A 16240-nucleotide genomic window follows, 5' to 3' on the forward strand; every position below is an offset into this window, starting at 1 on the left:
TAGCGTGCTCACATAAAACGTTGTCTCATTTTGGGGCATATTTGAATATGAGCGAGACAATGCATGCAGCTGCCGGATAATAACAATGTTTTCAGATTACAAGTTATTTCGGATAACCCGCGAGTCCAGTTTGAGAAAGAAAAGTGTAACAGATATTTTTAGAATAATTCTTCAAATTGGTTTTAAAGTATTTTACATATTAGTAGCGAGATTCGGTGCAAATAGAAGTCTACAGGGAGTCAGAATGTTCCTGTAAAGTGACAAAGTTTTGAATCCAAATCCAAACACATATCACTGCAGTTCCAGACTTAAGGTAAGTTGACCTCAAAAAGTTGTTTACATTCTGCAATCGCCCGTGTATCTCCAACTTCTCCCTTGTGTTAGCAGTTTTCTGTACCAGGTGTGTTCCGTGGTTCGGTAAAGTATGTATGCTTACTACTTAAATGTCGTTGTTTGAAAACTCTGAACGGCCAAGCTTGCGAGGACAACGTTTAGCTTTGTGTGAATGGTTGTCTATCTTACCGCTTCTGACTCCACCAACAGTCGTGGTGTCCCGATTTATCGCAAGGTTTCGCCTGATAGCGAAAGACAGTGTTACATGTAAAATGTTTTTTTACTACCATGGGAGTGCATACACATGTGTAGCATTTCAGAGTTGTTGTATTTTTTGAGGCTAAATTAGTACCAAAACATTAGCATTCAATTTACTTGAGCTCCTTGGTGCCCAGCTTAGCCTGGCCTAGCTCAACCCTCGAGGTTAGCGATGGAAAATGTCCGTACGATCTGATATCTGTTCGGTTGTAATTTTTCGTTCGTTGCACGCCGTCACATGGCACTTCAGAAGTCTAAGGTTTACGCTTGAAAAAATATTTTGGCACGTGAAACTGAGCACGCGGCACGTCCAAGTGTAAATGTGAAACGGGGATGTAATCTATCTCCAACATTGTTTAATATTTTTGTAAATGATCTTTTGGAGAGGTTTCTGATTACCCCATTGACATTGATGGTGTCAAATTGAACTGTATTCTGTATGCTGTAGAAAGTTAAATTACGGACAACAGTAAAAATTAATTCTATGCTACAAAATATTATTCCAGCATATATTCCAGCATGTACGATTAATTTAAAATATGTTTAATTAATTCAAAGAACATACAACATTAATTGCCAGTACTAGTAATATTAATTTGAAACTACATAAAATAAATTTTAATGCATTAAAATTAATGTAACATAATTTTGACCAGGGCGTGCCTCCATAGAAATGCACATATGTGTAATTGTTGTTCAGTGTGATAAGGATCATAGGTTTTTTGCTCACGTGTTTACACACGTGGGCATATGTCGCAGCGATGTCTGTCTGTCTGTCCGTCTGTGTGTCTGTCTGTCTGTCTGTCTGTTGGTCCATTTTCTCAAAAACGGCTTATCAGATCAGAATCAAATCTGGTACATATATTCAGTTAGCAAATGGCAAGAACTGTTTAGTTTTTGGTGGGTCTGGCTTGCATACTTTTTGCTCATTTGCATAATTAATGATTTTGGAAAAAATGGATATATATTAAAAACAACTACACAAAATTTGATGAGATTTGCTACAAATGTTGATCACACCAAGATATATCAGCAGTGGGAACCATTAAGGGTGACATGAAAGATAAATGCTAATTTGCATATTTAATGAACTTTCCTAACTAGGGATATATGTCTGATTTGACTTGATCAAAATTAACCAAACTTGGTATGTATATTAAAGATACTATGATTTAACATTATTGAAAGTCATTAAGCGTTTTAATTTCAACCAATTCCTAATTTGCATATTTCATGAACTTTGTTAATTAGGAATATATATTTGAAATGACTGGACCAAAGTTGATGAAACTTGCTACATGTATTGAAGCCACTATGATACAACATTTTTGAAAGTCATTAAACATTTTTACTTCAGCCAATTCCGAATTTGCATATTTAATGAACTTTCCCAATTAGGGATATAAATCTGAATTAACTTGATTGTAGTTGTTGAAACTTACTATATACATCAAAGATACTTGATATAACATTATTGAAAGTCAAAAGACATTTTACTTCAGCCAAAACCTAATTTTAATATTAAATGGATTTTCATAATTAGGTATATTTATCTTAATGGAATTGATCAAAATTGATGAAACTTACTATGTATATTAAAGACTCTATAATTCAATATTATTGAAAGTCATCAAGCATTTTCTCTTCAGCCAATTCCTAATTTGCATATTTAATGAACTTTCCTAATTAGAGATATATGTCTGAATTGACTTGACCAAAGTTGACAAAATTTGCTACACATATTGCAGATACCATGATACAACATTACTGACAATCACTAAGCATTTTTACTAAAGCCACTTCCTAATTTACATATTTAATTAACTTTGCTTATTAGGGATATATACCGGGATTTACTTGATCAAAGTTGGCAAAACATGCTATGTACATTGATGATTATACCAGGTACTAGATCAAAACAATATCGAAAGTCATTTCACATTTTCATGTCAGCTTATTTATAATTTGCATATCTAATGAGCTTTCACAGCTCGGCATATATGGATTGAAGGACTTGGCAAACGGTAATTACACTTGCTAGATAAAGTGGTGATACAATAAGAGCAGTAAAAGTACTTTAATATTTTTATTTCAGCTAATTACATATTTGTATACTTCATGACCTTTTAGAATTAATCGGCGGTGAGTATTGTTCATTATGTTGATCATAATAATTTCAATGAAGTTGCAAACATGTGGCAAAGGTTCAAATTTACACATAACTTCAATATATAATGAAACACGTGAGCATTTACAGTTCATATCTGGTTAATTCTTTTATGGAACGCTGCGCGAAGGCAAAAGTGAGTTTGTTTTTGATTGTGAACTTAAAGGGTTCGGCCAGGCTAGGCTCGACTAGGCGAGGCTCGACTATAAGGCAAAAAAAAAAAAATATGTGCTGTTCCGATTACCCGACCTACCCCAATTTTAACCCCCCGACCCTAGACTTTTTAGAGCCTCGTAAACCCGGAAGTAAAAATAACGATATGAAAAAACGTGAAACGCATGAAATCACGCGAGAACTATGACAAATCGCGCGAATCACGCGAGAACTAATACGTCATTCTTATAGAAGTGATGCCAGACGCTCATGAAAACTTTTGCGACATGACACTGACAGTTGTTGCACACTGAACGGTTTCCGGTTTTCAAACTGCTGTATCTCAAAAAGTATTAGGTCTAATTCAATAAAATTTTCGATAAAAAATATTCCAATTCAACTGCTCGTTCTACCATGGGATTTTTTTTGAAAATAAAGAAAAAAATATCGTGTCATTTTAGCGCTCAAAATCAAGCATTATTTTTCGCCATACAGCGTGCCGTACTGCGGCATGGCACGCACATTTCTCAGGCCACTACTTCCTATGTTAGAATGGAATGGCTCGTTACAGTATGTTGTTCAGTGCCTAAACGGCGTTTTGTAGGTAGGTTTTCGCTAAAATGCAGGGACAATTTTCAGTGATCGGAGTTAGTATACCAAACAGCAACTGTTATATTAAATTTGTGGAAAGTTTGAAGCATTTTCATGGCCGTTTTTTGATGTAATCTTTCATTTACATTCTTGTTGTCATTTCCGAACCGCGCCATGCACAGCGCGGCCATATTATGCAGGCCAAGTGAAAACCCGGAAGTGTTTTGTGATAGTGAATCGAGCAAAATTTTGGTCAATTTTACTTTTTATAGTCATTCTATCATTAAAATATAAACCCGTACACCAAAAACTGTGTGTTAAGGTCAGTTCTGAGTAGTTTCAAAATCTGTGCGTTCGGAATTTACCGTGAATTTTGCCGTACGTACGTACACAGTCGTTTGGTGGGCTATTCAGCTCTGGGACTATTCGCCCCATAGACGAGTGTACAGAAGCGATTTGTGTTTCTCGCTTCTGTACACTCGTCTATGGGGCGAATAGTCCCACGGCTGAATAGCCCACCAAACGACTGTTTCTCGCTTCTGTACACTCGTCTATGGGGCGAATAGTCCCACGGCTGAATAGCCCACCAAACGACTGTTTCTCGCTTCTGTACACTCGTCTATGGGGCGAATAGTCCCACGGCTGAATAGCCCACCAAACGACTGTGGTACATACAATGTACGTACTTCGTTGAACAGCCCCTAACTGCCAACGCTACAATCAGCTGTTTTCAAACGTTAACCCTGGTAGTTTTGCGAACATTAAACTGTTATTTTTCATCTGTTGATGTTACACAAAATTTACAAAATGATATTTGACAACAGAAATGAATACTCTTTCAATGATGTATGGGAATAAAGTCAGCATGCCATGGTTATTATTATAATAAATGTATGTAAACAACCTTTATTTTTAAACAGCATTAACGTAAACTGGGGAAAATGACAGACAGGAGTAGTGCAGGAATCGGGAATTGATAAACAAGACAAGTTGAAAGACGGGCAAATGAAGTGAGAATGAAAAATCTAAGGAAAGGAAAGGAAAAAATCATAACCCTGACTCTAGATTTCAATGCTAAAGGAAAATTGAGTACAACAATATGACAGCTTTTTAGGGGGGGGGGGGGAGTAATATTCTTGTGTAAAAAAGGACAGCTCCAGGGGGATTATTCTGTACTGTGAGTTGATAAGTTGAACAATGACTTATTTTATTCATATTCCTATGATTTTTGGTTTTTTGAATATCAGAATTTCTCAAATGTAACATTTAAGAAATTTTACTGATCTAAAATATATTCATTCTTTTTTGTAAGTTATTACTCAAGTTAATTGTCCAAAATTTGACAGAGCTAGCTTAAAAACTCTGAAAACTCTGAAAGTTACAGTAGTTTGAAAATGGCGAAAAATAGCTTTTTGACTGGTAGTATACACGGTGCCGTCCAATTTTCAACTCTGTCTCACAAAATTTTGGCATTTTCAAGTCTCTGTGTAAAGAAAACAATAGCTCCTTATACCGTACTCTTACAATATATTGCACAAAAAGTATTTTAAAGCAGATTAGTTAGAGAATTAATGATATACAACTATATTTTTTCATAGGGATACCCACAAAATGACTCTTAGCCATATGTTGAAATTTTTTGACCATTTGTCAAAAAAATCGAGCATATTTTAATTCTAAAAAAATCATAACCCTGGAAGTAGACAAGATAGAACCATCATTCAAACAGTTTTTTGAATCCTGAGACAAGATCTTCAAGAAAACATACAATTCAAGTAAGTTTAACCAAGAACAAAAAAGGGCCTGGTATCCCTACTAAGCCTACTTATAGCAGGCCTCGTCTCAAACAAAATGGTGACTCGCGATGGACATATTACGTGTACTCAATTTTGTTTCGCAAATGCGATCATGGCGAAGAAAGGTCGATTTGTTTTCTGTTAAACAGAACCGAACATTCGAAGAAATTTTGGAGGAACACCATCCAGGTTTTTCTGAATGTAAAATGTACTCTATTCGAGTTGAATGTGCCAGTGATGCTGCTGGGCCGTGGTTGGAAGTACAGCAGACAAATATACAGGTTGGCGAGGCTACAAACAACTTCAACATAAAGTATGTGCGTTTTTCTTGCGAGTGACTACAAAAAGCTGAGGATTTACCTGTGGATAAACAGTTCACTTTCCTGTCAAAGAATTGTTATTCAGCCATATCAATTTCCGTGGCAGTCTAATAAACCACACACTTCAATTCTACTGATGAATATTTTATTTTAATATATTGGTATTCAATTTGAGTGCGTTTCATGAGGAAATTGTTCACTGGTAGTTTGTTTGAACGCGTACAAAATGCACATTGAGAAATAAAAAAAAATGAAAAAAAAATTCCCTACCTACCTACCCTATTTTTGAAAACCATGTAATCGGAACAGCACATATTTTTTTTTTTTGGCCTAGGCCTGGTTTTGGAGTTTGCCAAAATTTTGCATGACAGAGGAAATAAAGTTAAAATCTTCATTTCGCAGAACTGGGGAAGTGTAGACTTGTCTAACCATGGTCTAACTTGTAAAGGTTTGTGCTTATCGGAGTTTTCTGGTATGGAATCAATGGAATGTGTCTATACCTAGCAAGAGTTTTCTGTTGCGTCTCTGGCTAAATGTACACTGTTTTTGTCGTCTGGTGTTTTCCCGTTGGCTTCGGCTAGGATCAAAAATGTTATCTTCATCGTTATCAGAACATTCGTCATGACTGATATCAAAATACATCAAATCTCTGTGTCATTACTCGGAACGTTGGATTCCAAAAGCAAAGTGTACATATGAACAACATCGGTTTGATCGTTAATGAGATTAAATGTAGGTACGAAGTATAAAGCTTATTTTTGTCGATGACCGCTTGGCAAATATACTTAATTTATTCCATAACTAGCACTTACAGAGAAAGAACCGCAGTTGCCCGTCCTGTTTTTCTCTAGGGCCTATGGTCACACAGAGTTCTAATAGCATAAAAAGACACTTGTCATTATTTAGTCAATTAATTGCTAATTTACATATTTAATGAATTTTTATAATTCGGGTAATATGTCAAGAAATACTGACTCAAATTTGAGGAAACTTGGTAAGATGTTCACATATCAACGCTGTAACTGTACAAAAACATTTAGCAGGCTTATGTCGATTAATAGCATGTCTGATGAATTTGTGTAATTACGGTTATATGTCAAGAAATACTCAAATTTGATGAAACTTGGTAGAGATATTGATATACCAGAGCTGTAACAGTGTGCCAAGATAATAAGCGGGATCATGTCAATTAATTGCTAACTTGCATATTTGATGAATTTTCGTGTTTAAGGATATGTGTTTAGAAATTCAGCAGCAAATTTCCTGAAACATTGTACAGAGCTTGATCTCTCAGATCTATAAAAGTGTGCAAATAAGTTTAGAAGTATCTTCATGAATTTCTGTAATTAGGGCCACATGTCTAGAAATACTGCAACAAATTTGATTAAACTTGGAACATGTTTAGCTCACAGCATCGTAATAGTGAACAAAGACATTTAGCAGTATCACGTTAATTAATTGCTAATTTGCACATTTAATGAACTTTCCTAATTAGTGTGATATGTCTAGAAATACTGCATCAAATCTGATGAAACATGGATACAGATGTTGATTTTCCAGTAGTGTAAAAGCGTTTATTATTATTATTATTATTATTATTATTATTATTATTATAAACTTTATTTCATTCTTAAAAGTTCACGTAAATGTTGTGAAAGGTTATTACAGACTATTTGAAAAATTGATTGTTCTCTTTCATATTGGTTGAAGAGAAAGACAATCAGTCAAACAAAAAGAAGCTTACTCCAAACCTTAACTATATCAGATTTAAGTCACATATACGTACAATTGTATTACTACTGTTCAAAAGTCGCTGTCTCAAACCATAAATCTGCTCACGCATTTGAGCGTCAAAGTTACTGATACTATTAGTTACAAACATTGAACTCGCACTACTCTGTTTCATACCCGAATAAGAGTCGTGCGCCATTGTTGTATGCAACTTTCAATTTACGCATAACAGCCATAGACTAATTACTCCAGAGTGGTTTCCCATATAGCTGGTAACAATAGGCTTTAAATAGAACACATTTAACATGAAACGTACACTTACAGAAATTTCTCATCAACATATTTGCTGAGATGTAAAAATATCTCGTCTGTCACTCGATGTCATCATCTCTAAAGCGATCAGATAAGACAAAACCAAGGTATTTTTTCTTAGAAACAACATCCAATTCAACACCATTGAGATACACAGTTTAGTGACATCCCTCTCTATTAATTATTAATTGAACTATTTAATGACCTATTATAATTAGGGTTGCAGCCCAGTTTGGCAATGCATTTGTACTGCCATGGTATGGAACAACTCCCCCGTTTTGTAGTAAAGTTGAGCCTCTAAACAGGGAAACAATGTTTGTAATTTATCACAGTCCCTCCACCGTGAATTTATCTATATAAAATGACTGCATTAGATCTGATGAAATTTGCTGCATATGTTGATCATACAAAGATTAACAGTCAAGAAAGGCCTTTGGCAGTATCAACAGCTGATTATAGGAAGTGTCTTCTCTACTGAAGATGAGGGCATTTTTGTCCACATTTTGCGTACTGACTTTTGTATGTCAAGAGCCATTACTCAGAAATGCCTGGACCAGTTTCTAGCAGATTAGTTGCATTTTATACCTAATTCTGTCCAACTTGGTAGAAGGACATAACCCTATGCCGTTATTATAATGTGAACTTCTTTACAATCCAATCCAATATGGACATCCGTCGCAGACAGGGCTTTAGTACCCATATTTCTTTTTTTCATGCGCATCATATCGACAAATAAGTGACAAATTCCCAATTACAAGCGGGGACTATGTCATTGCCAATGACTTGTCACCAATAATTAAGGAGATATCAGTGTGTGATTTATTAATGCATGATCATCGTTTTGTTTTAGTATCTTGGGTCGGCTGTATAAGCAATACTGCGATGCAGACGGATTTAGTTTCAACAATTCTTCCTGGTTTACTGAGCAGCCCTAAGTATGTGCCGCAGTGGTACACTTACGACAAACTGGGTTCGGAGTTATTTGACCGTGTGACGAACGAAAATCCTGACTATCACCTATACCGTGTGGAAATGTCGCTTCTTAAGGAACATACAGGTTAGTCTTACAGTGGTGTTGCTACCGTTACAGGGCTCGAATTTAGCTTCTGCAAGTCACTGTTCTTATTGTCTTAAAATATTGTAACACGTATTTGTTCTTTCTTATTCGCAGTAGTTCACTAAAATTTGACATCAATATATTTCCCGAGAAAATGTTTTTGTAAAATTCTCTCGACTCTCACGTAAATAACAGACGTTTGTCGAATGTCTTTTCGCGTGCTTTTCTTGACCTTGAAGGTGTTTGATATCATGTTTGAGATAGTATCTCTTCCACTTCGTTCAGAGATACCACTTGCACTGGGCAAAACATTATCAATCATTTCTTTAATTTCTTGCGGCTGAACGCGCCAACTTAAATTTATTGCATGAAGTACATGCACTCTTCCAACCAAAGAACTGTGTTTGCTTCTCTTCCAGTATAATTTTTAAAATTATCTTGTGCAATTATCGTTACCGAGCCCCCCCCCCAAGTACATTTGTTACACCTTAATTCCAATTCGATACATTTATTTCCGCAAAGTATCCAAAGATTCCAAAGATACTGCGCAACGCCCCAAATGAAATGGGAAAATTGGATATTTAGTATATTTTAAATTGAAAAAACGGAAATATGCATTGTGGGGAATAGAATTTGTCAGGGGGAAATTTGAATGGCCGCAAAGTGCCATCCTCACGGCAGTGTACACCTATTTCCTATATTTCAATATCAGACTTAATATTTGAATTTTAGAAATAGGCCTAAAAGTTAATAATCAAGATGATAAAACCATTTGAAAATTGAAAATTAGCTCTATTTCGATTTTCTTTCTTAAAGGTGCAAATTGGTTTATTGGTTTGCCGAAATGTGCCACGGATTTTTTTTTGTTTACTGCCTTGTTAAAAATTATTCACAAAGTTAAAATGTTACAAATGTGGGAAAATAGTTTCTCACATTCCTAGCCACTTTGAATGTGGGATCGACGGTGTGGGAAAAACGGATTGCACCTTCTAAGAAATCGTACCACATGTTGTATAAATGTAGTCTGGTTCCCTGACCCATTTTCCCCGGTAGAGGGCGTGGGGAAAATAGGGTCAGGTACCGGCAAATGTAAACATGGACGCTATTGGGTTAAAATAAAACAAGCTGTGATTGGATGAAAGTAACACTTGTAACTTTTTCTCATGTTTCTTGGGTTTCGCACTTTCAGGCTCACTTGACACCAACTTCTTGTTTGTACCACAAAGCCATGGAGGTAGAAAGAAAGACTTTCTATCTCCATGATTTAGCCACTGTACGTGATTTAGCACACCTTTTGACACTTTTAGAACGTCGACATGATGCCTGGCATTTTTCACGAAATTCGGTCACCATTCTATCTATCGAAATCAATCGTCGTTCACAGTTCCAACAAAGTTTGCTTTCAATTAGCTGTGATATCGCAGCAGTACTTGTGGCATTTATCGAACGTGCTCGGGTCATTGGGGTCACGCCACAGTCGGCGATGACCTCAATGACCCTAGCGCGTTCGATACACGCCACAAGTACTGCTGCGATATCACAGCCAGCCTTCAATCACCTCTATTTCCCCGTACTTCTGGATTAATCCTTTCAGTTTATGTTTCCCGTCTCGTGTGCCAATGTTTTTGGATCGGATACCAGTGTTCGAACATAATATTGATCCAGTCGAATTTTGACCGGCGTTTTCATGGTAGCAGCCATATTTGTTGTAGCATGTTCTGTCAGGTGACTAAACTCCGCCATCTTGAACAAAATTCTGTTCAAGATGGCTACCCGGTACCTGACCCTATTTTTCCCCACGCCCTCTACCGGGGAAAATGGGTCAGGGAACCAGACTAGTATAAATGCGCATATACGAAAGCTAAATCTTATTACACGAACTCTGATTGGATAATTAACGGCTTTTCGTTCCGCGTGCAAAATATTATCCAATGGCGCGACAAGTAGCACACTGACCGTAACTACAAAGTGAGACGGCCACAGTGCAGTGGCGGACGAAAGCATGGCCAGACAGACTCACAAGAGACGGTCGAATTTTCCAGATAACAAGTGAACGTAGACCACGTGGAACATATCTCCATTTTTTCCTGATGGAATCTCGTCCGGAGCAGAAGTTAAATATCGACAGTGAAACCAGCGACGGAGTTCGTGTTAGTATCGTGGAATGATACATGACCACGAAATAGGATAGTCACTGGATACACTTGAAAGATTTGTGGTCATGTGACAAAAAAGAATTTCACACACCACGGACCTGAGATCAGATTTCTCACACTCGTTTGGGATATTTTGTTTCAAACTGCCGCAAATATGAATCCACGACGTATTAACGATCTCCCAGAATAATATCGATCAGATTTTGAAGGCGGAAAATGTGGATTCTTCTTTTGACAATATTCTCCCAATATCTAATTCTTTGTTTTAAAGAAATACGCCCTGTAGTTCACGAGTGCGGTAGATGCGTATTTTGCGAGGAATAAATTCAATTTATCTAAACATGTCCGAGTCATCACACGTTCTTGCTTTCACGAACTTGCTTCACATGAAAGAATGTATCAGTAGTCGTTCAGATTCAAACAATACAATTTTCACTAACTTAAGGATTGATTGATTTATTTATTTATTTAGCACTTAAAAAATAACCATACAGTACAAACAAGAAAAAAGACAAGGACAGAAGTGCTGGGATAACACAGAAAAGTTAAAAACTTACTAGTATTTCCACTGTGGTCCCACGAAAAATAAAATCACAAGCAAATCGGCACGACAACAATTAATAAAAAACAAAATCATTTTGCTCACGTTGAATCATTGCTTCATAAAAATACTTCTTTAACTTTCTTTTAAACAGAGAATTTGAAGTAATACTCTGTATATTTCTTGGAACTTTGTTCAAGGATCCGCCTTTAGTTTGCCTTTCTAAAGCCGTCAATGATAGCGCAGGCCAAAATTCATTTATACTCAATATGTGATAACTTCGAGAATGATGCTAGCAAATCAAATGACAAATATGATAATCTGAGTAAAATCAACTTAAGGATCAAGTTGCCTGGGGAAAAGTATGTTGATTGATCGAATGTTAATGTTGTCAATAATGGAGGATTGGCTTTAAAGATAGATTTCAAAGTTTTCGATAGCTGGAATAAAACACATGGAGTTGATTAATATCCAAATGAATATTTACACTTTTGTAGCATAGGGAAGTAGTATCGCATGATACGTCATCTTGGCACACTGCGGTCCCCTTTGTCGCAAGAAACAGCTCTGTCGCAATTGATATTGTGCTTTCCCCAATACTATTCCAGATAAAATCATAGACAATTTCGACGAAACGTCAGTCTTTGCCGAGCTTGGAGCCGGGAACTCAAGTAAAATGCACCGTTTGATTGAAGCGATCTTGAAGAAAGAGGGTTCATTACGCTTCATTCCAATCGACATATCTAAAGGTAACATAACAAGATACTGTCAGAAGCATGTTGACGAAGATTGTATTTTTATTATTTGTTTGCCCTTTTTATTGACGCCTTATTGCTTTGTAAGATTATTATTACCCGAATGCGCTTAGCTGGTCACCTGATTCAAAGCGAATGTTACAATTATATAATGATAAGCCTATATGATGATGTGAAGTTCTCTGAGAATGTCACTCTCCTGCTAATATAATCAGTCTTTTAACCTAAAGGGCACGGTCAACGCAAATACATGTTCCTTTAAGTCGGAATGTAATCATATAAAATCTGGCATAGAGATAGTAAGCTGCAAACAGATGTAAAGCGGAACACATATATTTCAAATTCCAATCATTGTAGCAAAACTGCAAAATGACCATGTATTTTTCGAAAAATTTAAATATAAACTAAGTAGGTTGCCATAATCGTTCAAGCATATTTAACCATTTTTCTTTGCTTGTTATTGATGCAGAATACGTGGAAGAAAGTGCAAAGAACTTGATAAAACTTTTTCCCCTGTTAGACGTGCAGCCATTTGTTGGTCATTACCTTGATGGTATGGTACATGTAAAATCTTTACAGGGATCCAAGCTACTTGTCTTTCTTGGTAGTAGTTTCAGCAGTATTCCTGAGGCACAGATGCTGCCATTCCTAGAAACGATCAGAGATGCCATAGAAGGTATGTGCTGAAGATGATTGAATGTTACTTTCTGTAATATATTACCATTGACAATTATGCGTATCTTCCTCGAAATAGTCATCACACATAATTAACAAGTCTGAACCTGATAATTAACCTTTATGCAGAATTGACGTCAAAGTCAATGAACTCTGTAACAAATATCCATGGCAAAAGTAGGAAATGTATGTAACTTTTGTTTTGTTTTGTAAGCTAAACACAATCTCAGCTCGATACATTCGGGGGCTAAAATAAGCATAAACTCCAAACATGAGTACATGCAACAATAGAGGGCACCAAGGGACATCATAACATCGAACCGAGATAAAAATTGCCGTACATCCTGTGAATTTCGTATTACTGCCTTTCTTGTTTACTTATTCAAAAAGTTTCGAGTAAAACAACATTTATTTTTCGCCTTCTACATTTCAAAGCATTTGAGTGTTCGTCTCCATGTGTCTAATCATCGTAACATAAAGCAAGTAATAAAAGAAATAGTATAGAAAAGTCTGAACAAGGAGAAAAAGATGGCATCGGGCATATTAATTGTATCCTTTTCAGGTTGGGTAACATATATCGCTAGACTTGGTTCAAGTCGGTGAATTAAAAAAAATAAAATCATTTATAATAGTTTCTCTTGTGTCTCTCCTATTTCGTACAAACCTATCCGGAATTTGGCAGCTCACGCCAGGTTTTCCCAGCTATTGATGCGTCGAGTTTGAGTCTGCGCAGTAGTGAGTTAGTTTCTGCCTGATTCCGGGTGAAACTCCGCTGCACAGCGTTCACTCCACTTATCGCGTCCACTCACGGCGCGCGTTTCACATGAAAGCAGAATACAAATCATTGCGTTCACTCCACTCAAACATTCACAAATCACAGACTTGAACCAAGTCTGGGTAACATATATCGCTATCCTTAAACGCGAACCTTTTAAACATGTTTCCTTGTTTAATTTCGAAGGGAATCGTGATCGCCTTCTTATTGGACTTGATACAAACAGAAACCCGGAAAGGGTAAAGAAAATCTACAGCCATCCTACTTTCGTTGACTTCATGAGAAATATCCTTACGAGACTTAACAAGGACTTCCAAGCGGACTTCATGCAGGACAAGTTTGACCCTTATGTGGAGTATAACAAAAGTAACGACCAAAACATCGAAGATTGGATAATTGAAGATCCCGAATACTTGAACACGGGCTTTAGAAGTAAATGTCAGCAAACAGTTACTCTAGGTATTCTAATTTGCCTGTATCAGTGGGGTTTATACTTCTTCTTCATCTTTCCTCTTTCTGCGAGCCCACCTGACTGTCTTGCTAGTTCCATACCAAATGGTGACTGTCCATCTTATATATGGGTAGATGGATAGATGGATGGATGGACAATTTACCATTTTTATCGCGTAACCATTGCAAAAACCAAGCTTAATGCGTATATATAAACGTATAATCATTTCCTGTTGCAGTTTGTTATTGAAAATTGGGTTACAAGCGGAAAAGTATCTTTTCGGTGTTGTATGTGAACTAAATTGACTCTAGTCTTTATCGGAAACCTTCAGCAGAGTTCCTCCAAAAATTATGCCAAATAGGAAGCAATGAACTATGAAGACAGAATAGAAGGAGCATGCGCAGCAACCTTCATTCTAAGATCATGATGTCATAAAAATAATAAAAAATGAAATAATACTCAATAATTGAGCACAGGGCATTAATTTGTAAATGACACCCTGACGTTTCGTTTTCTCATAGTCAGCTTTGGATTTGGTTGATTTCGGTTCTCAGGTTTTTCAAATATGGTAACATGTCAGAATACCTTTATAATGCCTGCATCGATGTAGCGAGATTCCAACACAATATGCCATCTCTTTGAAAGTGTAAATACTGCAGATATCAACATCTGCACCGACCCCATGATTGATTAATTGACATTCTAAATCTTATCCCAATCTCGAGTTATGTGTCATAATAGGATATCGTCATGAATTGATAGTGTCAATTTCGTTCTTCCTTTTAATTATCGCAGAGAGAATTGGTAAAACAATCGATTTGGAAGAAGGTGAGGTCATTCATATCAATAGCCCTGGAAAGACAAGCATAAAGTGGGACTGGAAGCAATTCGAAAAGCTCGCCAAGGCAGCCGGACTGACAACCGAGCAAATATGGACTGATCAAGACAACCTATTTACGTTAGGACTTATGAAAGCAGACTTACAATAATGTGCTCATCCAAAGGGTCCATTGCCTGAAGTGGCAGGAAAAAAGCCAGATACCAGATACCACTGTAGATGCGTCTTTCAACGTTGAAATCTGTTTACAGATATCTTGTTATATTTTACTTTCGCCGAGGCTTCAATCAAATATTGACCCAATCACTATTGTGAAAACAATCACATCGCAATATTTGTTGTGGAAGTTTAAACGAGAGTCAAAAACAGAGATTTTTTTTAAATTATTAATTATTTGGACCATGCCTACACGTTTTAACAGGTTAAATGATAAACGGGTGCCGCACTTGTAAAATGGTGCCCCAGGGAAAAGTACAAAAATGTAGTATTTCGTGCACATCGTGATCATTCAAGAAACAAGCATGAAGCCATACTTGATGGCCGACATTTTGTTGTAATCTTTATTTTCTCTGTTACGTGATTAATTTCTGAAATGGCGGGAAATCTAAAATTATGTTAAACTTTTGAATTTACGTTCGATTTTCGACACTTATGACATTGTTATACACTTTTTCCAGTCTTTAATGGGTCTTATTCGAAGAAAACTCTTGGAAAACTGAGTGTATTTTGAGATCGGTTTATTACAAACATTCGCAGCTAATTTGGCTTTAAGAGACACAATGTAACTGGAAATGTTACAAAAGCTATCAGAAGGCCTGACAGTTACATTTTATCAAGAATTTACTTACATACTTTGCAATCAAAGCTATACCTACCTTTTAAATATAAAGAAGAAAGGAAATGCCAAAAAGCAATGTTAATTACCATGGTGGTCGTAAACGAAAGCTGCGAGGCTGAGCATCAAGGATCAGGAATTGGGATTTTGATAACCGTGAGGCCAAAAACCTTGAAACCGAAATGTGTTTTGTTTTCTTTTGTAGAACAGCGCTTTACCGCTAGATTTTTTAACAAGTATTAAGATCGCTTTCTCAAACCTTTGACAATGAATCACTCCATCGACTGCTTTCTTCAAATAATTGTTTTACATGTAACTAGATCGAAGACAGCATATTCCTTTGTCGATATCTCTGTTACAGTAACATACTTATTAATTCTCAGTTTTGTATTCACAATATCTAGGATGGTTACTATAAACCTGACCCTCTCAAATCAAATGCAAATAAAAAGCAACAATGTGTGAATTTATACACATTACAAGGCATTTTCGCAAT

General features: G+C 36.4%; 1 protein-coding gene across 2 annotated transcripts; it reads left to right on the plus strand.

Moving 5' to 3' along the window:
- The first annotated feature begins 325 nt into the window (after positions 1 to 325).
- LOC139145163 (histidine N-alpha-methyltransferase-like) lies at positions 326 to 16237 on the plus strand. 2 transcript variants are annotated; one of them, XM_070716143.1, is made up of 6 exons: positions 326 to 422; positions 8512 to 8718; positions 12024 to 12164; positions 12640 to 12846; positions 13807 to 14079; positions 14867 to 16237. In XM_070716143.1, exons 2-6 carry the CDS (start codon positions 8544 to 8546, stop codon positions 15058 to 15060), a joined length of 990 nt encoding a protein of 329 aa, XP_070572244.1. In that variant the 5' UTR covers positions 326 to 422; positions 8512 to 8543; the 3' UTR covers positions 15061 to 16237. The 2 variants fall into 2 exon arrangements, with proteins under 2 accessions (XP_070572244.1, XP_070572245.1); XM_070716144.1 differs by lacking the exon at positions 13807 to 14079 and having other exon boundaries at positions 14867 to 15200.
- Positions 16238 to 16240: the final 3 nt, after the last annotated feature.

Source organism: Ptychodera flava, chromosome 12, assembly GCF_041260155.1.
Source record: "Ptychodera flava strain L36383 chromosome 12, AS_Pfla_20210202, whole genome shotgun sequence".
Lineage (NCBI taxonomy): Eukaryota > Metazoa > Hemichordata > Enteropneusta > Ptychoderidae > Ptychodera > Ptychodera flava.

Coding starts and splice junctions, on each gene's coding strand:
- LOC139145163 (XM_070716143.1), top strand. CDS start 8,544: ATGCAGACGGATTTAGTTTCAACAATTCTTCCTGGTTTACTGAGCAGC. Junction 12,165..12,639: donor TCCAATCGACATATCTAAAG/GTAACATAACAA, acceptor TTATTGATGCAG/AATACGTGGAAGAAAGTGCA. Junction 14,080..14,866: donor TCAGCAAACAGTTACTCTAG/GTATTCTAATTT, acceptor TAATTATCGCAG/AGAGAATTGGTAAAACAATC.